General features: G+C 33.0%; 1 protein-coding gene across 2 annotated transcripts in view; it reads left to right on the top strand.

The window, feature by feature from the left end:
* Window positions 1-2,417: 2,417 nt before the first annotated feature.
* PDE3A (phosphodiesterase 3A) overlaps window positions 2,418-27,912 on the top strand; it is a 333,660-nt gene continuing 308,165 nt past the window's right edge. Inside the window, exon 1 of one of the 2 annotated variants that reach the window (XM_074268890.1) lies at window positions 2,418-4,401. In XM_074268890.1, coding sequence (XP_074124991.1) covers window positions 3,379-4,401 — 1,023 coding nt within the window. In that variant the 5' untranslated portion in view covers window positions 2,418-3,378. The remainder of the gene's footprint in view (window positions 4,402-27,912) is intronic. The other variant, XM_074268889.1, reaches the window with a different exon arrangement.

The following is a 27,912-nucleotide window of genomic DNA, read 5'->3' as shown; positions in this document are numbered from 1 at the left end:
TGCTAAAGTATTTATATTTCATTTTGGAGCAATAAGGAACTGATAAGGTTTATTGAATAAGGCCTTGACATGGTCAGCACTACACTTATTGGGGAGAGATTTGAGGCAGGTAGACCAATTAGAAAGCTGTAAGAGTAGTAGAGATGAGAGATGATGAGTGGGGTGTGTGGCTTTATAAAAAGGAATGTAGGAGATATTGTAAAAGGTAGGAAAGACAATCCAGCAAAAGATGGATTTGGCAACAAATTGGTCAAGTGGGGTGAATGCTGGTGAGGAATCAAGGATGACATCAAGATTGTAAGGCTGTTTGAGAGGATGGTAATAACAAGGAAGTTCAGAAGTAAAGAGCATTAAGGGAAAGATAAGTGTTTTGGACATGAGAAATGGAGTTATAGAGTGCCTGGGTAATATTTCTCAGAGCATGTTTCCATGAGGAGATGCCTGAAGTGTTACACGTTTCCTGTCTCAAAGTAGGAAGTTTATCCTGTTTCTGAAAAATTCAGTTATGTCACTACTAATTCATTTCCTTTAAAGTTAATGTCATTCTTTAAAGTATAATTCATAAAGTTTATATTTTATGGTCCATAAGTATTTTTCATGCTTTTGTCACTAACTCTAAAACTTTCCCATAACTAGGAACATTCTTAAAATTTAAATGTTGTCATTTTTTGGCCCCCAAATTTTCATTATTTGATTTTTTTCCTTACTAAATTCCAGGTGGGTAGCATCTGAATCAAGCACATACAATACATACCTTTATATGTGTGCATGATAAGGGGTTCATTTGTTTTTGGCAAAGACATTTTTGGTCCTGTTACCTTAATTATTAAACAGATGGTATCTCATTTCATTGACTAGCTGCCCTGGTTGTTCTCCACATGACATATGAGTTCTTTGTTTCTGGCTGAGACTAGTTGCAATGTTACTTATTCTTACATATGTGTCAGACTATTAAAAGTTCTAATAGCAAAAAGGAGTGAAAAGTGTATAACAGAACCATTCATTCAATAAATTTGCATCTTGACCTAATTTCACTTTTTAAAAAAATAAAACTATACCTCTTTATCAGAGTAAACACACTATATTAAAGCAATTATCCAGATCCTGCAGACTAAAAATACTTTCACCTGAAATATGAATTTAATTAGCAAAAGTGGTTTATTAATTATCACCATCATTGTTTTTGTTAGGATTGAGTTTAATCAAAAACATGGAAGTGTTTTAGAATTGCATAGAAGTACCCTTTTGTCTATCAATGAAAGCCCTAGCAGCAGAAGGGACTACTGAGGGTTTGGCATACATCCATTTAGCACTCTATTTTTGTATTGTTGTCAGAATTGTTAATTATCATACTCCTTGCCAAACTCAGTACTTAGTTATATATAGAAATTGCCATTGGTTTCTTATACACTTTGTTATTTTTATATGATGTCATTGCCACCTATTCAAATCAGAGATGTGATTACAGTACTAATTGATTTGCTAAAGATTTTTGTTGTGGTCAGTGTAAAAGGATCATTTTACATTGTAAAATAAGAATGTGTTTGACGTGGCTCATTCTACCCTTTGGAAGAATTCATATTTTTTTAGAACTACTCTAGACACCTTTAACCTTTTAAAGCTCCCTGAAAGTCTTAACCTCAAAACCTACTTTTGCTTTCAATAGTCAAAAGTCAAAGGATACTCCTGAATTCTTTTCTTTTATTACTGACAAAATTTCAAAAGGAAAGGAAGTAACACATCCAGGAAAAACCCTTCATCTTGACAGGAATGATGATAAAGTGGTCCTTCTAACTTGTGAAATTGTCCATCATTTATACGGACAAGAACCACAAAAAGTTTCCTGTTTAAAAATTATTTTTCCAAGCAGGTTCATTCAGAAGTGCCTCTTGAATTTGGTGAGCTACTTTAAAGTGATTTGTGAATGAGTGTATGGTACTTTTTCAAAAGAGTGAAATTGTGGTTGGTTTCTTAATTTTTAAATGACAGAAGGGAGTAAGTTGGCTACCTAGCGCCCTCCCTTCTTTTAGGGAACCAAACAGATTCTCTTCCCCCGAACACATAAAGTTAACGCCAACGGGAAAGCAAGTCATTTGATTCCACGTTTCTGAACTAAAATATTTCTTGGTTGTGAACAGAGTTCAATGTAGCGGCTTCTCCTGCGTCTTTATTGCGTAGGTCCCAGTCTAGGGGTGAGGAGCAATACAGAAGTAGCGCCAAGAGCAGCGCCTCCTCGGGGGTAGTGGCGAACACAGGGAGGAAGTCTGTTTTTCAGAATTGCCTTTAAAAAAAAAAAAAAAAAAAAAGGAGGGGAAAGAAGGAGAAAAAAAAAGGTGAATAAGAAACCGCCAATTTCTGGCTTTTTTTTTTTTTTTTTTTTTTTAATTTTTTGGGGATTACTTTGCTCTCGGATTGCCTAGATCAAAGTGTGACTTTCCTCAGGCTCTTGCATTTGCTTAGTTTATAAAATGCAAATCCCTGGGACCAACACTGCACCAAAAAAGCAAAAAAGCACATCCCATTTTCCCTCTTACCCTCCCTTCCTCTTTTCATTTCTCCCTTCCTCCTTCCTTCTCGCCGTTTTTCTCTCGTAAGGTTTGACTCTCCGGCTGGGTTTAGCAACTTCTTAATTATTTTCTCGTCCATCCATCCCTCTTTCCTTTCTCCATCGTCTCCTCCCCTCTTTTCTCCACTTTTCAATTCTTTTCATTTCTCTTTACATATTGAGACCTGGACTGGAGCCCCCGGCCCGCATTTCACAACCCAGCTTTCCTCCTTAGCCCCGGGGAATGGCGATTTGCGTCTGGCTGCGGAGCTGGAAGGGATCGTAGCAGGAGAGGAAAGAGTGATAGAGAAAGACGGAGAGAAGAAAGAGGGGGTGGGGGAAGGAGTCCATCTGCTTCTGGAGCTCAGCTAACGGTTGGGGCCAGCACCAGAGCGAGCTATGAGATGGCCTAGAGATTAACTAACATTTTTGACTTGTCCCTCTACTGCTGCTGCTTGTTCCTTTGATTCCAGCCCTCCGCTACCAAGCGAAGGATGCTTTTCACAGTTTTAAAAGATCTCAAGTAAGAAGCCATCCGGGAGGATGTGTATGGGTGAGGGAAGAGACTTTGGAGAGTGATTGTTTAAAAGCTCCAAAAAAGAGAATTCGGGTCATTTTCACCGATGCCAGCTCTGAATTTTCAAGAGCCCCTTGGGTAGCATCGTCTTCTTCCCTCCCCTCAATTTTCCTCTCCCTACACCTCTAGTAGCAATTAATTGCTTATTGTGGAGCTGCAATTTAAAACTATTTGGGGAAGGTGGTGAACAAGAGAAAGAAATTAAGTCAGTAGGAGCTGGTACCCCATTTGGTGCTTTGGTGAGTAAAGCTAAACTATGGCCCCGACCGGAGAGGTTGCTGATATCGGGGATGAACCCAGCAGTGGCAGAGACGCTCAGCATCAGATCTCGGGGTCCGACTGTAACGGTTACTCTTGTAAAGGCAAGCATTTGCCCCTGCCCCCTGCCAGTCCTTCGAGATCTTCCCGGGACCCAGGCTGCCAGGTCGGCTGGGGAGACACAGTCTTGAACAAGCTTCGGAGCTCCCGGAAACTTTCCTCTGCACTCTGTGCTGGCTCGCTCTCTTTTTTGCTGGCGGTGGTAGTGAGGCTAGTCCGAGGCGAGATCAGCTGTGACCTGGAGGAGAGTCAGGAGGAGGCGGAGGCAGTAGCAACGGCGGCGGCAGCAGCGGCTGAGGAGGAAGCAGCAGCAGCTGCAGCTGAAGGGGGCGTCTTAAATCTGCCTCGGGGAGGTCCGCTGAGCGGAGGCTGGCAACTCAGCGCTGGGCTGCAGCCCGCGGCGCTGCTCTTCGGTTTTCTGTGCGCCTTTTTTTGGATGGGCTTGTACTTGCTCCGCTCCGGGGTCCGACTGCCTCTCGCGCTCTTGCTGTTAGCCGCGTGCTGCGGGGGGGAAGCAATTGTCCACATCGGACTGGGAGTCCGCGAGGATCATTTGCTTTCTCTCCCCGCCACCGGGGTGGTGCTCAGCTGCTTGGCTGCCACGACATGGCTGGTGCTGAAGCTGAGACAGGGTGTCCTCATGATCTTCTTGATTAGTGCGGTCAGGACCGCGTCCCTGATTTCCTTAGAGAGAGTCAAGGTCGCCTGGAGGCCGTACCTGGCTTACTCAGCCGGGCTGGTGGGGCTGCTTCTAGCCAGGTACCCGGAAAAAATCTTGTCTCAATCTAGAGAAGCGGCCCAGAGAGAAGGTTTTGGCACCCGGCTGGTTGTAGGAAATAAAGAAGAGGTCGCGGTGTTTAAGAGGAGGAGGCGGTCCAGCTCCATGATCTCCTCAGAGATGTCCGGCTGCGGCAGCAAGTCTCATCGCAGGACCTCCCTTCCCTGCATACCTAGGGAACAGGTAAGGACTCAATTCCTCTCGCGTCTGAAACACAGCGGGGGTGAACAACCAGGGCAGGGTGGAGAGAATTGGAGCGCTGTGAGGCACAGTAATAAATTGTCGTTGCAGCTGGAAGGGAAAGAGACTAGGAAAAGAGACACATCTAAAAGACTTGAGATGGGCATCAGTTTTTCTGACCCCGAGAACCTTATCACTTAAGCAGCCCCCAACTTGGATTTAGAGCAAAAGAGATGATCTCTAGAGGGTTGCTCACAGCTGTTGCAACTTTTAAAATTTCTTACACCTGGTTGGGACCCCCCCCCACTCTCAAACTCTTTAAAATTCATTGATTTCCCTTCCTCCCTTATTTTGAAGTAATGTTTGGGATTAATGAAGTTTAACTTTAAGTGGTGAGCGATCTTTTCAAAACGTGGCCTTTGTGGCATTTCTTCCATTTTTCTTATACACTGGTACATTGGTGGAGCGAAAATAAACAGTTCTACAGCAAGGCTTGTTTAAACTAATGCTGTCAATATAAAGTTATGGAATTCTTTGCAGTTTGTTTTACTGTGAAAAAAGGTTGTTCAATGTGTTATGAATAGGTTGGGAGTTTTTTTGGGGGGGCGGAGTAACTATTGTAATATAAGCTGACAGTAATAAACACTCATTTTGGCAATCATGCACTTGTGATTGTAGGGTTTGGAAAACAGATCAATTGTTAATATGATTTTACAGGACAATTTGGTAATGTATCCAAAGATTGGATTTTAAGCATTTTTGTATGTTTATGCAAACTATGTGTGTAAATTAGAGGAAATATTTGTCCAGGATTGCATTTAATAGAAGACATGAATTCCTTTTAAGTTTAAAAATTGCACAGCAATTAGTTTCCATAGATCAGTGACCCAGCAATCACTCTTGGAGTTCTTGTAAACTGAACTGTATACCCTTATTTAGGGGGAAAAAAAAAGTTTAAAAATAATTTAAATAGGAAATGATTGTGCATGCTTTTGTGTAAGTGTCATTCTGACAACCTCTGAAATTATGAGTAGTTGAGGACAAAATGAAAATTATTACATGCTTCTTGGGGTCCAGTGTCTTTTCAGTGCAGTTCTAAGGAATACAATAAATATTTCCTGAAACTTGAAATGAACTGAATAATTTTAAATAGTGGTTGTTTGAGTAGTGTTCCTTTCTAATAGTTAGTACGGGGTTTTGAACAGGCTTGATGCAGTGTCTAAGAGGGAATATAAGGGATAAAATAGGAATTTATATTTTTCAATTTTTAAGACTACATGATAGTCAATATAAAAGATTATTTTAAAATGTGAAAAAATCCACTCCCTCCTCCTACCTAATTGTACAAAAGTTGAGCATTTTTTGAATAATAGAAAGTCACCATATGGTATGAGTAGATAGTTTTCATTCTGGAAATGAGTTGATATGAACATATATTTGTAATTGTTTATATTGTTTTTGGAAGAGTAGTTAATAATTATATATTTTATGCTTGCTTCAAAATTCAGCATACTTATTTAACACATTGTTTAGATAAAATAAACATTGCTCTATGTAATTAAATTCCAAAAGTGTAGAACATACCTCAAAATGGACTCTATCATTTTTAATAGGAATTGTAGCAATCCAAAGAAAAGAAAATTAGGTAAAGGAAAGATAAGCATTAATTTCTTTTTTATAGGTACATAGAGATATATCTTCCTACCTCTGGCATAACTGTCTGACATATGTGGTCATTTCATTTATCAGCTATTTGGACATGAACAGCATATAAACAAGCCATATTTTTTTAAAGAAAAAGTTTCATTTCTTTAATTTCATCATACACAATTCCTTTCCAACGTATTTTATTTGGATATCCAAATTTAAATTTTAGAGACTTCATGTTTCCATTCCGAGTTCAAGATTCTATTCTCTCTGCATTAGATGTTGAGTATATTTCAGATATACTGAATATGAGCAAGTTGTGGCAGATTTTTCATTAACCTTTTTTCCTTTTTGTATTTTAATTTACATTGGTAGATGAAAAATTTGACTCTTATTTAAAGAAAATGGTTGAGCTTTGGGGCATTTACACATTGTTAATAGTTGGAAAGAGTATTATGCCATTGTTGTCATGGAGAATGAGTAATTAAATTATCCCAAGTCATTAATCTTATTTGGTAACTATTTTTTAACTGTATTATTTGTGAAAAGTATTATTCAATGTGCAAATTATCAATGATAGTTCATGACAAAATAAGGATTACATTTAGGTGATATTCAGGTTCTTGAAAAATTGAAGAAACAATGGGCAAGTGTTTCTCATTTTAGAATTAATTTTCTTTGCAAAGAGAATATAAGATGCTTAAAACAGAACTATGTATATATAAAATTATATAGCATAGTGCTTCATAAGCAGTGATAACATATTTTATCAGCATAGGATTTAACCTCTACCAATGAAATTTTAAGTCCACATATTCCCCAAACCTCAAAGAATTGTCTAGAGATGTGAAGTTGATAAGGAAACATATCATAAACGACACATACTGAAGGAAAAGATATGTTATATGGTACAATGTGTATCGCTGTCTTTGACACTTTATAAAAACTAGTAATTGATCCTTCCAAATGTGCCTCTGCTGTTAACCATTAATGATTACATTCTTGAAAAAATTGCTACTCTTCAAATTTGAAAAAGAAGATCACAAAATACCATACAGTAATAAATTGGACTTAGCCAGGAACTCTTAATGACAAAGTATATAAGAAAGCAGAGTCTTATGATATACTTGATAATTTATCTGGACCTTGACCATCATAAGTTGTAAAGGTTAGAGACGGTAAGTTACAACATACTCTTCTCTAGATATCTTAAAGTGATCTTTCAGTTCCTTATAAAAATCTCTCCATTCTTTTCTTCCTTCCTTCCCCAAATTGCTCTAAGACTTTAAAGATATGGGAGATTTTACTGCAAAAGTCATAGCCAAATCAAATTTAAAGGGTTAAGGGATTTCGGGAAGTATGGTTCACTGGAAAGTGTGCTAGATTTGGATTCAGAGGATCTAGTCACAGTTTATCCTGGACCTCAGTTGCTTTGATTAGGTTAACTAATGTCTGAGGTTTCTTCCAGTCTTAATTCTATGATCCTCTGATGATGATCCAGGACCACTCCTTGATTTTTACAGATGATGGAAATTTTGGGGCCTACACAAAACTAAGTGGCATGTGCATGGCAATGTGTCAGAGACAGGCTTCTAATGTTTAAATTAGAGTCTTATATTTCAAATGCAGATCACCTTTGACTGTATCATGCTGCTACCTTTCTCTTACAGCAGAAACCAGCAACAGATTATATGGCATGCAGAATAGTGTCTTGGCTTGGGATTTTTAAGAAAGTTTGGGTTTTTCCATCAAATAGCATGGCTTTTATGGGATATAGTATAGTTGCATTTGAATGAAAGTTTTCCTTGATTCACTGATGAGCCAAACACACACATACACTATTATTGTTTTTTTTCCTGAAATTCTGATTTCTGACAGATGTACATAGTTAGAAGCATGTACCTCTTTCTATTTTGTGTATGTATGTGCCCTTTATTTTTATACATTTGTGGCATTTATAGGCAAAAGAGAATGAAATTGACCTTGAGTTTGGAATTAAAAAATATGTATATAATGGTGGACATTTAGGTAAAAACAACTTTAAAAGCTCAAATTATACTACATATTGGGTTGTAACTTTTTATTTAAAAAATCCTTAGGAAAAGGCAATGATAGCTGAGTTAAATTAAAATTTTATGAAAACTTAGAAAGATATGAAGCATGGATGTAAATTGTAGAAGTAGAAATAGCTGCATAATTTTCTAGTGGGGAGAGGTGGAATGCATGATTGGATGAACAGATGAGATCCTGTTGCAATTACTGTTTTTGAAATTAATCTAAGCTGTGGTACTAATTTTAATTTCTCAAACAAAAGAAATTAATGGTACTTTTCCCTGTTTGTATTTACATGCATGATTTTTTCAATCATAACTTAGGAGACATTTTAATGCTACAGATAACAGTATTGAAGGGCTTATTTCATCTTGGTGACAAAATGAAATATGTCAATATCATTAATGTTAACTCTTGGAAACAAAAAGGTAGAAATTCAAGTTTTTTTTCCTAGTAGGAATAAAACAGAAAACTTTTTTTCCTTGTCTTTTTTTGGTTACATATTTTATAATTTCACTTTTTGAGTTTAGTTGTTATAAGTGTGATTTAAAAAACAATTTTACTGACAACTCAGTGAATCTAGATAAACTTATGGGGTATGGAAGGAGTCAAAGCAAGAATTTTGTTCTTTCACTACTGAAACATTAGTGTAAAAAGTGAAAAGCTATGGAACTGAAAGAAATTCTGTGTATGCTGGGCTGTCATGTTTAATTAAATAAACAGGCCAGAACAGTGACTCTGTGTATGAAATACATTTTGAAAAGCCTAGGGGGGTTTGAAAAGCTAGGGAAGCAAGAGGGAGAATATTAGCGTGAAAAAATATTCCTTACATTTAAGTGTGACATTTGTGTAAATTTGTCAATATCAGCTATTAATGAACATAGTCTATGGAAAGAATCAAGTTGATTGAACACATTAAATTTACAAATTTAAAACTTCTTCCCTGTTTCTAAAGGTAAAGTACTAAGCTTGGATTCAGGAAAACCTTTAAATTTTGCCTCAGAAATTCACAACTTTTTGTCTCTGGGAAAGTCTCTTAACCATCGAGTCTTAGTTTCCTTATCTGTAAAATGGGAATATTAATAACACTTAGCTAAGATTAAATGAGATGATGTTTGAAAATTCTTTAGCAATTTTTAAGCTGTATAAATGTGATCTATTATCATGTTATTGGTACAGGCCATATCATATACCAATACTTTTGTGTTACCTTTCTGAAGGATTTAGACTAAGATTTCTTCCAATTCCAAATAATGTGATCTTATGACATGCCAATATATATCATAACAGGTATAGAAATTATTTCTGAATGCCTTTATTTTACAGATGAAGAAACTGAGATTCAAATAGAGTGACTTGTAGGAGAACACAGGTAGTAAAAGTTCTGGGATTTGAACTCAGATCCTGTAATGCCTAGTTCAACATTCTTTCCATGGTATCATACAATATCCTTCTTAGTTTTCATTGAAAATACATACTTCATCTACTTGAAATTTCTTCTTCATTTATGTTTATTAAGTAATAATTACTTATTTGTTGGATTCTGATAGATTTTGAGAAAATTAAGTGTGTTGTTAGAGAAACTAAAATGAAGCCAACACAGCATTTTATTTTGTGTAACTTAGCCAGATGATATTTGATAGAATGATAGAATTTGAAGGAAAAGTATCTAGATTTTAAAGGAAAATAATTTTAAAATAGTAATGAAGGGGGTTTAATGGTAAAAAAAAATTAGAAATGGTTTCTGATTTGTTACAATCAAGTACTTGCTGCCTTCCAATTGAACTCTCAGGAAGGTGTGTGTGCGTGTGTGCGTGTGTGCGTGTGTGTGTGTGTGTGATTTTCATGACCCTTTTCTGCTTTCTCATCAATAATACAATTTTTGAGGTTCCAAAAAGTTCTCTTTTTTACTCTCCTGTTTGCAAGAAAAAGTACTATAACTGTAGCACACCACTTTTTATAGATAAAAAATGTTTTTTTCTCTAACCTTTGTATCTAGTGATATTTAACATTGGAACAATCACCAAATGAATGAAACAATAGTGTCTATCTCTTCTTCAGATGCACTTTAGTTTCCAGGCTAACCATAATAATAATTATTTTTGAAGTTCATATAGATGCTTTTAAAATTATACCACAATTATTTGCAAATACTATTCCTTTCTTTCCTACATTTTAATAACAAAAACAAGAAACTAGTTGACACTAGTTGACACACTATCATGTCCTGAAAGTATCTAACTTTCCACATTTGTGGTCTCTAACTTTTCTATTAAGAATGTATAAACAATCATGATTCACTCTCCATTATTAAGGTTGATCCATTACAAATAATTTTTCACATGGCTTTTAGTGCTTTTAAAATCTAGATTGTTATAACATGCCATTATTTTTGGTCTTGCCCATTTTTCTCCAAACTTCTCATATTTGCCATTGCTTATCATGCACTAATATTCCATGACACTCATGTACCAAAATTTGTTCAGAGATTCTCCAATCAATAGGTTCTCTTATTGTTTCCAAAGTTTCCTGCCACAAAAGTGCTGCTATGAAAATTTTGATGTATGTGGGATGTTTCTTTTTGTCTTTTGATGTCTTTGGGCTGTATGCCCAGTAGTGGAATTACAGGGTAAAAGGGTATGAACAGTTTAGTGACTTTTCTCACATAGTTCAAAATTGTTGTCCAGAATAGTTGGACTGGTTCCTAGTTCCATCAACAGCAGATTAGTGTGACTGTCTTCCCACCCTTCCTCACCATTGCCTACTTCTTTCTTTTATCCTCTTTGCCAATTTGAATGTAAGGTGAAGTTTCAGAGTTATTCTAATTTCTACTTCCTATATTAGTGATTGAAATATGGTTATTGATAGTTTGCATTTCTTCTCTTAAAAACTTTACTTATTCTTTAACTATTTATATGTTGGGGAATGCTCTTTGGTGCTTTAATTTTTACTAATTCTCTCTAGTTTAGTATAAGTAGACATTTATTAGAGAAAGATAAGATAAAGATTATATTCTTGTTAAAGAGTTAAATTTTTTTATCTTAACTATACAGATTTTCACAATAAAATATTTTAATATAAATTAAATTGCCTGTTTTATAATTTATGATTAATTCTATCCTATATTTACCTAAAAGTTCACTCCATATAACCTGAATTATTTAAAGTACCTACTTCTGTCATCATCTTGTTTCTTCAACTTGTCTACTATTAAAGTCGCCTACTGGGTCCAGGGGCCTAGGTGATTGTGTGCATTCCTTTCTGCATTAAGGATCCCATTTGTTCCTGATTGGATTTAGTTCTAGGAGAGCCTGACTTCTAATGAAAAGAATTAGGATCCCCTTTTTCATATTCTCTTTTTCATGTCCTCTACCCTAGTGTCTCAGGGCATAGATAGATATAGCTTAGACTGTTGCTCATATCTGAATTCTCTGAAAGTGATAATCCATGTACCATATGTATCATATATGGGATGAGTATTTGTTTCCTACACACAAAAGAAATATCAAAAGACACAAAGCTTTTCAGTGTACAATGAATAGTGACTTAAAACAGTATCTAGTAATATAAGTTTTAATCTCTTAAAAATATGATTATTTTTTAAATACATTTGCATTGATAGGCTTGATTTTACATTATGTAGATTTTTGCTTATATCCTTTTTCTTTCCCCTTTCCTGAGTGCCCTCCCTTAGAATAAGTAATTTTTCTTGAAAATAAATAAGAAAAGGGGAAGCTACCTAGGTGGTACAGTGGGTAGAGCATCAGCCCTGAAGTCAGGAGAATCTGAGTTCAAATCTGGTCTCAGTCACTTAACACTTCCTAGATATGTGACCCTAGACAAGTCACTTAATCCCAATTGCCTTAGGAAAAAAAATAAATAGGAAGAGAAAAAAATTTGACAGGAATCTGACATTATATTCAAAATTTTACACTTATTATACCATTCCCTTACCCCAATCCCAAAACCTGCAAAGCAATGGAGGGAGGTGTCTTTTTATATCTCTTTGAGACTAGGGCTGTTCATTACAATTTTGCCACATTAATTTTTCTTTTTTGTGTGGATCCTTCTTTCCATTTACATTGTTGTCAAGGTAATGTTATTTAACTGATTATTCTTTATTTTGCATTAGTTCATATAAATCTTTTCATGCTTTTCTGAAATTCATAATATTCATTGTTCTAGTACACTCATATTCTACAACTTTTATTTATTTATTCATTCATTCCTTCATTTATTTACAGCCATTTCTCAGTTGATGGTTATCTAGTTTGCTGATGAGCATGTGCTGTTTTTAATTCTTACTATCACTAAATGTTACTATCAAGTAATTCTTACTATATTGCTATCAATAATATTATTATTGTTGTTGTTTTGGGGATATAGAAATATTTTCTATTTCTCAGTGATCTTTTCTGGGGTACATAGCCTAATTCTTAAGTCTCATTTGAACATTTAATAGTTTGAGGGTCTGCCAAGTAGGTAGTCCTTATTTCATCTAAATTCTGCATTACCCAAAAAACTTTTAGTTCAATGAGGAGCAGATTTGATAGGTAGTAGGAATCAGGTGAAATGGATCTTCCATACCTTCTTCTTTCTAGTGACAGAGAAGACTTCTTTTGATTTTTTTTTCTTATTTTATTTATTTATTGAAGCTTTTTGATTTTCAAAACATATGCATGGATATTTTTTCAACATTAACACTTGCAAAACCTTGTGCTCCAATTTTTCCCTGCCTTTCCCCATTCCCTCCCCAGAAGGCAAACAATCCGATATATGTTGAACATGAGAAAATATATATGTTAAATCCAACATATGCATACATATTTATACAGTTATCTTGCTGCACAAGAAAAATGAAATCAAAAAGGAAAAGAATGAGAGAAAATAAAATGTAAGCAAACAACAACAAAAAAGAGTGAAAATGCTATCTTGTGATCCACACTCAGTTCCCACAGTCCCTTTCTCAGAGTGTAGATGATTTTCTTCATCACAAGATCATTGGAACTGGCCTGGATCATCTCATTGTTGTAAAGAACAACATCCATCAGAATTGATCTTCCTATAATCTTGTGGTTGCCATGTACAATGATCTCCTGGTTCTGCTCATTTTACTTATACTGCTACTTTACTAAAGCTATTAAATGTTTTGATTAATTTTTTTAAAACTAAGTTTTCATTTATTACCATTAAGTTCTTAGTTTTGGTAACAATCACCTATAAAAGTTTCTGAAGAGTCTCTTATCCATTTGAAATTTTTATTTTTATTTTCTCACTTTTTTGGTTTAGATTAGCTAATGGTTTATTAAATTTTTGATTAATCTTAAAAAAACTACCTCTTTGTTTTCTTAAATGTTTTTATTTACTTTTATTTATCTTGTCATAGTCAAACTTGTTTTAGTCTTATTTGAAATCTATTTTTCTTTTTTAAATTAAATTTTTTACTCAGCAAAAATTTTTCTTCTCTCCTTCCTACCTTCTCACCACTGTAACACACATGTATAATTAAGCATAATAAATTCTCTTATTGGCCATTTCCCCAAAAATGTCTGCCATTTCCCAAAATAATGTCTGTTCTAGTTTGACTCCTTCACAGCTGGAGGTGAGCAGTGTTTTTCAACTTGAATTCTTTGGCATTGTGGTTGATCATTTTATGAATCCAAGTTTCTAAAAATTTCAAAGTTTTTGCATTGCAGTCAATGCAGTTGACTGCATTGCTTCATATGTCTTCCCAAGTTTCTCTGAAACTATCCTATTCATAGTTTCTTGTTTCACTTTTATAACTAACTATAACGTGCAACTATTTCCTAATTGGTGAGTATCTTCTTATTTTCCAGTCTTTTGCTACTGAAAAAAGAGGAGTTACAAATATTTTTATGCTTTAGAGTTTGTTTTGCTTAGGAATAATCCATCCCTCAACTTATCATCTCTCTTATTTTCTACCTCTCCTTTCTAACCCTCTCCTCTTGTTTCTCTGTTTAGTGAACTCTTTTTTTAAAAAAAAAATCTCCCTCTTTTAACAAAAAAAGTTTTCACAAGATCTCAAAAAGGACATTAAAAATCAAATAAGAGAGACTGAGGAAAAATTAGAAAAAAAAATAAGAGCAAACCAAGAAAATCAAGAAAATTGTGAAAAAAAAAGTAATCAACTTGAAATAGAGAATCAAAAACTTAAAGAAGAAAATAGCTCCCTGAAAACTAGAATTGGCAAGGGGAAGCTAATCATGACTAATTATTAATGACAGTGATATTCTAAGAAACCAAGAAACAAAACAAAACAAAATTTTAAAAATGAAAAATAGAAGTCATTAAATTGAAGAGAAATAATAAGAATAGTCAACTACCTAAAAGTTATAGAAATTACCAAAGAAAATTGTCCTGAAATTCTAGAACAAAAAGGCATAGAAGAAATAGAAAAAAATCACCAATCACCATCTTTAAGAGATCCCAGGAGGAATACTTATAGGAATATCATAGCTAAGTTTCAAGGGGATTATGACTAAGGATAACTTACTCAGCAAAGTTGAGTATAAAAGGACATTTAACAAGCTGAAAGACTTCCAGGTTTTTGCCATAAAACTCCCAGAACTTAAGGAAACAATAAACTTATAATATTCAGGGGAAACATAAACAATAAAGACCAGTTATAAGATATTCAATAAGATCAACTTGTTTACTTCTTAAATGTGAAAATATTAGCAGTAATTATATGACTATCATCATTATTCGGGTAATTAGAAAGATTTGGACTGAGCTAAGTATGATGAAAGTGGTTCTAAAAATAAAACTATGGAGAGATAAAAATGAGTAATTATTTCATATAAATAAACCATAAAAGGAAAAACCAATACATACAAAGAAAGAAAGGGGGAGTGTAAGTATTGCTGGAACCTTGCTTTCATTGGGAATGGGGTTAAAGAAGGAACAACACACACATTCATGTATTTCAAACACGTATGCAAACATGTGTGTTTGCACACACATAAACAATTCCAGACCAACTCTGTGGAATGAACAAACAACAAGCATTGGATGAAGCTGAATATATACATACATATACATGTATATGACATATGTGCATTATGTTTATATATTTATATCTATATGTATAAAAAGTCTTGAATTCAGAAAGAAATGAGGACAAGGATATAGGGGCAGGGGGACTTTTGGAGCAATGGGTAAATTAAGATAGAGGAGGACAAGGAAACAAGTAGAAGTAAAGCAAAGGAGGGAAGTTGGGTAAATAAAGTGAGAAAGACGGTGAAGAAAAATAGGATAGAAGAAAATACACAACAAGTTATTGTAATGTAGAATGTAAATGAAATGAATCAAAATGGTAACAACAGACTAAAATTTTGAATTCAACAATATGTTGCTTTCAGGAAATATAAAAGTGAAAAATATACACAGATAAAATAAAGGCGTAGAGTAAAACTGATTAGGTTAAAAAAATGCAGCAGTAGTAATAAGGTTCTCAGATAAATTTCAAATTAAAATAGAATTGATCAAAAGAAAAAATGACTCAGCAATATTATTCAGTATTATTTTAAAAGACTAAAAAAATTATTATAAAAAATTTAAGCTCATTTGAACAGCATAAAATACCTACATGTATCCCTGTTAGACACATAAACTATATAAACATAAAATCCCACTTTTTATACAAATTCAGAGCTAACTAATTGAAGTAATATTTATTGTACATGGGTAGATAAAGTCAATATAATTCTAGAAATGATAATTTTACATATCTAATATAATGTCATCCCTATTAAATTACTAAAAAATATATCACTGAGTTAGAAAAAAATAATGACAAAATTCATTTGGAAGAATAGAAAATCAGGAATTTCAAAGAAACCAGAAAAAAAAAAAAGTTAAAATGGAAGCAGATTCAACAACATAGGCCCTTTAACCAAATTATAAAGTGAGTGCATTAATTTTAAAATGGATGGTTTCAATCATTCTAAATTAAAAATTTCTTGTATAAATGAAACATATATATTCCCCAGAATAGAAGGAAAATTGAGAAGTCTATCTTGGATAATCTCTCAAACTGGTATTGGGTTGAAATATTGCTATGGTGTAGAAATGAAGAACTGGTTGATTTAGAAAAACCTGGAAAGACTTATGAAGCAAAATGCTATCTGATTTCCGTGAAACAGAAATAAGCATCTTAAACTTACATATATGTATGTGAGTATATATGTATATATGTGTGTGTGGTTGTTTATATCTATGTGTCTATCTATGTGCTTAATTGTAGCCTTCTTTGAGCTATCTGGGGAAGTGAAAGAAAACAGTAAAAAGTTCATAGCAGAGAACAAAAGAAAACCTACTACAGAAACGAAGAACAACTGGGCATCTTTGTACATAATGTCCAGTATTTAATATATAGATTTTCTCAAAATGGAAATTTATAATTTATATTTTATATAATTTATATATATATATATATATATTATAATTTATAATTTTATATTGTTCTGCTGTGTACATGGCAACAGGTTTCCCCCCCCCCCTCATTTTTTGTTTAGGTTCAAAATAAAGAAATTAACTTACAAAAATCTTTTTTTTTACATCACCATAGTATTTTATATATCCCTCTGCCTCTCAGAGCCACTCCATAGGACAAATAATATTTTTTTTTGAGAGAAAAAACTCCACAAGACTGATAAATACACTTACAAGTATATAACATGTGCACTGTGCAGCACTGTGAAACCATTATCATGAATGGGCAGGTTAGAGGGTTTCTTCTCAATTCTTCATTCATTGTTATGTTTATTTTTGTTATTTTTTGGTGGTAGATGCTGTGAAAATTGTTTTCTTAGTTCTTCTTTCTTCATTCTGAATCAATTCAAATAGATCTTTCCATGAGTCTGTAAACATCACACACATCACATCTAACTGAATTGTAATACTCTGTTACGTTCATATATCACAATTTGTTAAGCCATTCCAAATTGATGGATTTCTACATTGTTTCCAATTCTGAGCTAAATAACAGTGTTTTAAGATAGGATACTTTTTAGTTTCTTATTTATTTGCTCAGTTTTTTAGCCATCTTTTTGGCTCATGAATGTATGCTCTCACCGGACTTTACTCACTTTTGGAGAGAATGTCTGGGTTGGTCCAGGTGTTGCTTTCTAAGTAATCTGTACATTTTCTTGCTTATTCTCATTTCCCAGAATCCTTTTTGTCTCCTTATGCCAAAATGGGGCTAGAATATTGATTCATTGTGACTTTAAAAAGTTCAGTTTCTGGATCAATTTTCAATCTAATGCAACTTCTTAGGCCTGCCTGAGGGAATTGGGAGCATATTTTAGTTTTTTTAAAAAATAAATTTCTGCCCTTATTACAAATCCTTTCAAATTTTTGTTTATATTTTTCCTTTGCTGTATCACTTTAGATTATTAGCATATTATCTTTTTGTTGTCATTTTCTTAACATGTAGTTTGCTTCTGTTTTTTTTTTCTTTTGGCCTTTCTATTAATTGCCCATAAAACTTTAATTTTCACTTAGTTCAATAGTTTTTTATGTTCTTTAACTATTTTTTAGTGTTTTGTGATATTTAAAGGGAATAATTTAGTATTTGTGCCTTTTAAATATATTAATTATTTATGCTTTAGGTTATTTGTGATGTGTTATTTTTGTTTTAATATATGTCTTGAGATGCTATAGTCTTTAATTTTCTAATATAGAAGATACTACTCTTCAAATTTTATTCTAGAATTTGATTATTTTATCTTTTGATTTTTTTCTGTATTTATTGATTATATTAGGGACTTATAATTATCATTAGTATGCTTTGTGGTAATTAATTAAATTTTTCTTTTATGAATTTAGACAATACTTAGTAAGCACATATATACATATATATATATATATTTACAATTTCATTGTTTATATTGATTTTGACATCTATTTTTTATTGTTGCCATATCTGAAATTGTTGTTCCCAATCTTGCTTTTTGACCATTTCTTGGAACCTAATAAAATTCCCTTCAGTAATGATTTTATTTCTTTTGGTCCTAGACTTTTATCAAATGTGTTTCTCTTGGCTTTTCTTACCTGTTTTTTTTTTTTTTTTTTTTTTTTTTTTTTTTTTTTTTTTTTTTTTTGTTCCAGGTTGTTTTCATATAATAGCTTATTTTACTTCTTCCCCCCTAACCCCTTACTGTGTTTGGTCTCTAGTGATTTACAGTTGCATAGATAGTCATCTGAACCAAACCTTCAAACACTGACATTTTGGGGTCTCAATGACCTTGGGGAATTTGAGAGAATGAGTTCTTCACATAGGCCTCTGGTTTTATTTAAGAAGATTTTTATTACTGTATGTAAAATATTTTCCTTCCCTCCCAGTGTAATTACTGTATTTTGCACATTTTTTGATGTTTTAAGCGGTGAAGGTAGCAGTTATGATGTGAATCCCTTATTCTTCTGACTTACCATAACTACTGCTCCATAGATTGATAACTTTATTTCTTCAGCCAATTTCCCCCCCAGTTTTTATATTTCTACCATGTAAGCTGATATTGTTTTCCTTTTTTTATTTTTTTAGTTTCACACTTTTTGCATTTAGAAGAATGAATTTAAATGATATCCATGATTTTCTTTGGAATTAAACGGTGTCAATTAGACTATAAGATATTTACTTCAATATTTCTTTTAGAGAAAAGAAAATATGGACCCCAACAAAATAATATAATAATTGTTTGTTGCCATTTAATACATGTCAGTTGTTTAGATTGTTGTATGCTGTCATTATGGACAACAATAAAATTATTCCTTCAATATTTACATCTTAAACAATATGGCAAGTGGATCCATATTTGAACATAAAAGAGGATGCTGAACTTTTATCTTTGGGAAATTGTGCTGGCCTTTAATGACTCTGAAACAAAGTTCCTCATCAACACTCTCTATTACAATCTTTCTCTTCCCTTTTCTCTTCAAGCATCCCACACTATACATTTTTCCTTTTCCACTTTTTTTTTAACAGATAATCTTATGTGCTATTTTCCTGAGAAATCTGAAGCCATCTGTCATGAATTTTCAATTCAGCATCAAACTTATTTTTCCCTCTGTTTTCTCCAGTCTTTGAGAGAGATTCTTATCAGAATTTACCATTTCTATTAATTCCCTCCCCCCATCTTTAACCCCTTTATCTATTGGATCCTCTCTTGTTGCTTACCTGCCCAAGTTTCTCACAACCTTTAACTTTTAATTGATCCTATCATTCCTTCAATGTGTTTCTTCTTATTGACTCTATTTCTTCACTGTAAAATTCTCAGTGTCTTGAAATCTGACTTTAGATCACATCATTTAAACAAAAGTATTCTCTCTAAGGTAAATTGCAAAATCCAAAGGCCTTTTCTTCATTTTCAACATTCTTGATTTCTCTGTAGCATGTAACACTGTTGGATATCCCTTTGAGGTTTCCTTTCACTAACAGAAAGTTTCATCCTTCATAAAATTTTATTTCTGTTTCTCACTGTTTTTATATGCTGTCAATTTTCTAGCACTCTACTTTTTATATGCTCTTTTTGTTGATTTCAGCATCTCATATGGGTTAAAGTATTATTTGCATGGGAAAAACTCTTAAATCTACAGATCTATCCCATACCAAAGATGCCTCTTGCATACCTTTGTCACATTGTCTCACAGATATCTCAAACACAAGTCATTATCTTTCCTCACTAAACTACCATTTAACTAACTTCCTTGTTTCTGTTATGGTTACCACCATCTCTTCAGTCATCCAGGTTAACAAACAGAGATATATTTCATGCTTTGTTCTCCTTCACACCCCAAAGCCAGTCAATTTTCAGCTCTTGTCAGTTCTATTTCTGCATGTCACCTCTCTGTCCTCATATTTCTAGAAACACAACCTACTTAAGAAACCACACTAGTTAAGTCCTCATCATCTGTATTATTGCAATATTATCCCAGCTTTTCTCTCTAATTTTTATTCATATAGTTGCCAAAATGCTAAAGCACAAATCTACCCACATTTTTCTTTTCTTTAAGAATTTTTTAGAAATTCGCTATTTATTGGTATTGACCAAATCTTCATAATCACACTTGGAGTCTTCTTAGCAAAGATACTGGAGTGGTTTGCCATTTTCTTCTCTAGCTAATTTTACAGGAGAGGTAAAGTAATTGAGTGTCACATGGCCATTAAGTGTCTAAATTTGGGATTTGAACTTAGGAAGATGAATCTTCATGAATCCAGCCTGGTACTCTAACTGCTGGGGTCCTTAGTTGCCCCAGTTCCCTATTAGCTTTAAGAAAAAATGCAAACTATTTTGAGATTTATAATTTTTGTTTATACCCTGGCATCTTTTTTAGATCTTTTCTATTCTCCACTCATTATGCATTCTATTTGATGTAACTTAATTGCTATTTCCCATGCACAATATTCTTTTACTTGTCACAGTACTTTTATATAAGCTGTCTATATGCTTGCAAATGTATTAACTCTTTATCTCTATTATGATCCTTAGCTCTGTGCAATATTCAGTTAAAGTGTGTCTCTTACAAGAGCACTTTTTTGAAAAAATTTTCCCCTTCTTCCCAGTTGTTAGTGCTCTTCTCTTTCAAAATATTTTTTAAAAGAAATTTATTTGTGTTTTATGTTATGTTGTAATGTTATTATCTTCCCTTAATATATAAGCTTGACAGTAGAAATGTTAATTTTGGTTTTGTATCTTCAGTCTCTATAATGTAGAATATGTTTAATCAATGTTTGAATGGAATTACATTTTTAATAATGATATTCTCCTACTCATGCTATTTAACTGCAAATCATAGATGATCATGGTCTAGAAAGGATTAAGGTTTATGGTCATCTGCAGAGCAATGGAGTGTATCAAAACAAGGTGTGTGTCAAGCTGAAACATATCATCTCTAAGCATTGTTTAAAAGAAGTGATACAAAATCTCCATTAGAGAAACATGGTGAGAGAAGGATAATGGACAAGAAAACTTCATTTTGACTTGTACAATTCTAAAGAATCTCAGATTATAGAATAGGTCCTTTGTGTCAGATTTATTGGAGGACATGGATAGACAAAATAATATTATTAGTATCAAGCATTTTTATATGATACTTTAAGATTTGCAAAGCATTTAAAGAGTATTGTCATTTGATCTTAAACAACAAAATATGTTTTTTATGAAATATGTACTATTATTATCCCCATTTTACAGATGAGATAGCTGAGGCAATCAGAGGTTAAATGATTTTCCTGAGACTATGAAGTTGGGTCTTGTTGATTGTAGATCCAGTCTATCTCTATGTATTGCACCACTAAAAGTCATCCACTGTATATAAGGGTATGAGTGGTTTGTGTTCTATGTTCTTGAAGAAACATACCCATATAAAGATTACAGATCTTTTGATACATTTGTTACTATTGTGAAGTATTGGATTCATTATATACCTTAGCATGGTTGATTTTTTTTAAAAGCTAGTTACTATATTTAAACAAAATTAAACTATTTAAAGTAATGATAGCCTTAGAAAATTAAGAATATACTTTTTATGAGTCAGCCAATACATTAAAGAGTTCTATAATTGTTATTGTTACTGAGACAAGAATGTCATATAGAAAAGTCATACTTGAGTGATAGAACGAGTTCTGCTTTATATTACTTGGAAAGCTTTTCAAAGACTACAGATTGTATATACTCTTGCTATTCTAATTTCCCATAATCTCTTTTAAATGATGATTTCTCCTGATGACTTTGATAGGAGCAATTTAAATGGTTGCTTCTCCTTATCGTTTTCGAGATTCCCTTTGCATACTATAATTTTTAAGGATTTCATTTTTAAAAGTACCTAAATGTGCAGAGCATTCTTATATGGATTTGGCAAGAAATACTTTCTCTTAAATTTTTAAAAAAAATGTATTGCACATGTTGACTATAAATACTTGGGTTAGATTTCCTACTATTTGGCAATTTATGGATAGGGGTTTTATGGAAGAATTTTGATTATAGTATAACAATATTTTCCTATGCTTCCAAAATGTTATTTTAAATGTTATATTCATTTTCTCTTCTTTTACTTTAAGTTTCTGAAGAAATTTTATGTTCTTGGCACAATCTCATATTCTTCCCTTTTTTTCTCATGGGCCATCTCAAGATATATAAAATCTTACTTAAAATTGGTTCATTGAATCAAGTTCTTGGGACACTGGATTTTGATCTGGTATTATATCAAACATCAAATGAACAAATATATGACAAATATCTATCATGTACCAGACCACTATTGAAAATAGAAAGATTCAAATAAATGGAAGACATGATTCCTATCAATAATTGATTCAGTCTTTGTGTTTCATTGCCTAAGATCTGACAAATAATAAGCTTTTATTGAAAGGCGATTTAGTGTCTTGATCAGGGTAATAAACCTTTAGTAAGTATGTGTCTGAGGCTGGACTTAGGTCCTGCTCATTCTAGGTCTAGAGCATAATCCATTATACCATCTAGCTGTTCCACAATAGGATCTTAATAAATGTTTGTTAATTGGCTGATTCCTGCTTTCTAGCTTTAGAGTTATGAGATATAAGTAGCTGCTAATAAAATAAAAGATTTAGAAAACAATACCTGATCTTCTTAGCTAATAGGTGGACAGATATTTTAGTTATCAAAACAAGAGATGATAGCAAAACTGTTATGATTCTTACAAGGTACTTATGCACTGAGTTCACATACCTCCCATATTGCTGGATTTATGTATTCCTCTTTCAAGTGAGACCTTTCAGAAACCCACTAATCTGATTTGATTTCCCATTTCCTTTGATATTTTCATCTCCCTGAGAAGTCAGGGAGGGGTGACCACCTCCTTTTTATGATGTTTTCACTTCTTTTTTGAGTAGTCATGGAAGAAATGATCACCTTCTTTTTTTGGGATTCTCACCTCCTTGAGAAATCAAGGAGGTCATAACCACCCTATGTTCTAAATCAAAAGAAAAGGGGAGATGTTAGGATTCTTAGAAGATACTTATGCACTGAGTTCACACCTTTAAAGGAGTTTACACCTTTAAAGGAGCTCCCACAAGCCAAGGGAGTACCCACAAGCCCATTCTCTGGGAGGATATAAGGAGCCAAGATTCAGTGGGGAGAATCAGTGTGGATTGAGCAAGGAGAGGACTTCCCTGGAGAACTTCAGGGAAGCTCAAGGAGATTCGGAGAGCCATGATTTCAGTGGGGAGATTCACAAGTCCAGGAGATTAACAAGTCTAAAAGAAAAGCCTGCTCATGGACTTCTGGGAGATTCACAACTAGGATTGAATTCTGGGAAACACGCAATTCCACGCTCTTGGAGGCAGTCTGATTCATTCTCACATCTACCTTCATTCTGGCTGGATGCTTTGGATTCAGAGGGAGCTAGAGACAGAAAGCCAACCAGGCCCCAGGAAAAGATTCAGGATTTTGAAGGACACAATAGAGGATCTGGACTTTAACTCCTGGTTGCATTTTGGGATTATTGAACTGGTACGAAAGCTAAGGAAGCTCCCCAAGAAACCTGCCCCCAAGAGAATGATTACATTTTAGAGAAACAGAACATCACACAAAACAGAATTTATTTGATATTGAATATGATGAATCGTGAATGCATATTTGATGTTTTGGCTTTCTATATTTCTGCAGTATTTTTGAGATAGCTTAAAGCAAAATACAGAATCCTTTTGAATGTTTATTTAGATCACCTGCTTTAAGTAAATAGCTAGTATTTATCCTGACTTTTTTTTCCTTCCTTGAGGAAAGAAACTGAATGACAACCAAACTTTGATGATAGTTTGATAGCTTATGTTTATGCATTACACACTATTTAATTTAATCTTTTCAAGCTCATGAAGGTGAGCAGCATGAAAACTTTCATCTATTTAAGTAAAGAGAAAGCAGAAAGCTTATATAGGTTAAATTAGATGCTCAGAGATAGCAAGAGGTAGTTTATATGATTTTGAAATAGCAGTGACCATAAACATAGTCTAGTTTTAAGTTTCTCATTTTAAGATAAGATACTGATCCACAAAGAGGTTAAATAATTTGACCAAGATTTTAAAGATAATTAATAGTAAAACTAAGCCTTGAATTCATGTCTTCTGACACATCTGGGACTGACTCTGTTATGGAATTTGGCCTACTTCAAATTCTTTTTCTGGACTTTGAGATGTTGCTGGAGTAAAGTGAGAGGAAGAAATTCAAGCTAGTATTGATAAGGTGCTAATACTGGATGCTCACTTGTGGGTAAAGGGCCAGAGATCTTGTTAATTTGACAGTTGGATGTTATAAGATTGCCTTTAAAAAATCAAGCAAACCTCTAATAGTGTATCTTCTAATGAGATTGTTGCCTCTGGAATGTATAATTTTTTGAACTTTAGTTCTTTACATAAAATAAATGTTAATTGCGTTCCAAAGTCTAGCTTCACATTGATCAGATAAAGACTACACAATATATTTAATCCCTGTCTAAAGAAAGATAATCATTTCATTTTAGCCTTTTACAACAAATTAAGCTTGTGTCAAGTGTCAAAACAATTGAGGAAGAAATTTTTTTTCTCTTCAAAGTTATTTTTTAGATATGAGTACAAAATAGCTGTGGGCATATTTGTTCACCTAAATCATCTTATTGACTATTAATGTATTCCTGAATAAATTGTAGCCATATGATGCAGCATTAATATAATTTCTAATAAACTTACCACTTAGCAGTTTGAAAACTCATCTTTGAGAAATGCCAAATTAACTTACTTTTTTTGTAGTTTGTTACACAATCAAGGGTTTTGAAGTGTGTATGTTTTTTCAGGTACCTATACTAAAATGGATCATTGATGTGGAAGTTCATTCCAACAGTACAGATTGTGACAATCCATGTGTGCCCCATCTCTATGACTGACTTCTGTCCATTGTTTTTGCCATAAATTCACTATAAGGGGTTTGCTAAATGTGCAAGGGATCTTCTGTACTTCTTTATGACACTGATTATAATAATAGGACCTATGAAATCCAATATTATCCTTTATTTTTGCTGATGACTAGCTCATCTTTTTTTTTTTAAACACATTACTTGGATATCTTTTTTTCCTATGGATCTTATTGATTTGCACCACATAACATATACCTTTCCATTGACCTCTAATGATACCCAATTTTAACTCTACAATATACTGTTTTAGTATTTAGAGCCACTTTGTATCACAGAGTATTGATATCTAAAAGGCATACCTTAATTTTGTGAAAAAGATTGAGATAATTTAAGAAGTCTTGCAATTTCCCCAAGAAAGACAGTCAACTTTCCTATTCCTATTTAATTCTAGGCCTGATTTACATATTTTCATTGTCTGTTCAAGGTATATATACTGATGGATATGTTCAAGGTATATATATATATATATATATATATATATATATATATATATATATATATATATATATATATATATATATATATATATAAACATATATATATATATGTATTGATGGGTATGACTATATGTCATAGTTTGGAAAATCAAGCATTATTAATTTGATTTTTTTTCTGCATGGATTGTTGAACCAATCTCTAAATGGTTCTGGATCTCTTCCAGGTGGCTCAAAAGCATTATGTGATTTGATGCAACTACAATAATGTCATCTACAAATAGGAACATCTGGAAGATCTAATAATCTATGGGAATTTTGATGAATTTTTAAAAAAATTTAGGTTGTGCTCTAGACATCCTCAGCACTTTTGGTAAACCCAACAAGTATTTATTTTATGCCTTGCCTAATATTTATGAACAGAGGGTTGTTGAAGAAAGTTCTCTTTCTTATCTTTAAGGAAATATAATATTGAGAGACTTTAGACAAGTATCTATTTTGATATTTATTATTTTAATTTAAATTTAAATCAGATAGTGATACCTTTTATAACTTTTCCTTTTTCTCCTCTCATTTTAAACTAAAAAGGTCACTTATGCACTTGGAATTTTTCAATTGTGTTACACCCTTATAGTTATGTTGCTTTCCCCAAAGTTTTGCTCCATGTGTATTTGATCAATTTTAGGGTCAAATATTTTCCATTTTTGTTTTCTTTAATATCTAGCTCTTTACATATCATATCCAGTATTCAGTATGAAATGCTAGTTCATATATTATAACTTCATTGCCTTTAAGAGTAAAAAGTTCTTTACAAAAATATTTTAAGCTTTTTGCTACTTTTTTGTTTGTCCACCTCCTTCCAGTTTTACTTTCATGCTCCTTCAAAATGGTTTTCCTTAAATCAAATCTCTCATCAATATTTCTTTAAAATTGGTTTTAACCTCTATTGCTTTTTCTTTTATTTCTTTTTGTCTTAGTCTTCTTAAATCATTCTCTGTCTTCTTTATTTGTACTGATTTTAATATTTTCTCTAGAAAATCTGATGGTACACAGACAGTTGATAAAGAAGGGCTATTCCAATAATGCATTGTTGGGGCAGCTGATTGGCACAATGGATAGAACAGTGGCCCTGGAGTTATGAGGACTTGAGTGTTTAATACTTAATACTTACTAGCTATATGACCCTGAGCAAGTCACTTAGGGTCTCTCCAAAAATTGTATTATTTCCAATACATTAACATTAATTTTATCTTTTTCAACTCTACAAACCTATGGATTCAGTTTATTTTCTATAAAACATTGTTAATGATGTGTAAATTTTGGTCAGGTATATTAAGTTTGAGTCACTTAGGCCACTGAATACCTTCCAGCATGTATTCTACTCATGTGTATTTTTTCTTTGCTTTGAAAACCTGGAATATCATTTTGGTTTGATTTGGACAGTCTTTTCAGTTCTTTATGGAGGTTTTTATACCTTATCATTTTCTTCAGCAGATGATGATGATAATAAGCTACAATTATTTTCAGCTTAGGCTTTCTGAAAATATTCATTATTAATATTATAATATAAAACTATCAGATAAAACATGAAGTAATGTGAACCAACAGCTCAATTTCTTTATTTGATTTTCTAAATGTATCATATGAGCCATTCTTCTACTTAGTTGTCATTTCTTTCTATCTCTTGGTTTTGTACAGTAAAAATAACAACATTTCTATAATTCATTTTCTATAATAGTGTGATCATCAGAGTGGTATATGCTATCTTCATAGTATTGGTAGCTAAATTAAAATTTCCTTTCTGAAAACTTTCTAATACTTAAAGATCTTTTGCTTTCTTTTCAATCACTGTAAGAGTTGAAGAATGTTGCATGGAAATAAAGAAACATTCATTTTCCTTTCTCTGGATAAATAAATTATATTATGGCCACTATCCTGGTGATGAGCCTTTCTATACTTAGCTGGGTTTGTTCTTGGAAAGCAGACCCAGGCTACTGCCAGCACTGTGCTTGAAGCCTTTCCAGCATGGTAAAACTGGCCAAACCTTTTACATCATTTTGGAGAGCCCAAATTCACCTCCATGCTATGGTGAAACATCATTATAAGGAGTTTGTTGAGGTAAACTAACTTTCTATGAATTTTAAAAATTAGACTTTGAAAACACTACAAGCTTTGCATTCATGTAAGTCTACTCAGGTTTTTCTGAAATCATCCTCCTCATCATTTCCTATAGCACAATAATATTCCACTACAATCATATATATCAATTTTTTATAAAGGACTGTTTATGGCAAGTTATGCAGAAAGAACCCATGGGTTCATATTTTCACTAGAGATAGTGGGCTCAAACATAAAGTATTTCTATATATCATATATCCAATCAGATTTATATATATATACATACACATAGAGACAAAGGATAGAGTTATCTATTAAT

This window comes from Sminthopsis crassicaudata, chromosome 5 (assembly GCF_048593235.1).
Source record: "Sminthopsis crassicaudata isolate SCR6 chromosome 5, ASM4859323v1, whole genome shotgun sequence".
In the NCBI taxonomy this organism is placed as follows: domain Eukaryota; kingdom Metazoa; phylum Chordata; class Mammalia; order Dasyuromorphia; family Dasyuridae; genus Sminthopsis; species Sminthopsis crassicaudata.
The sequence above is the reverse complement of the archived record's forward strand: the minus strand, read 5'-3'. Positions and strand labels throughout refer to the sequence as shown.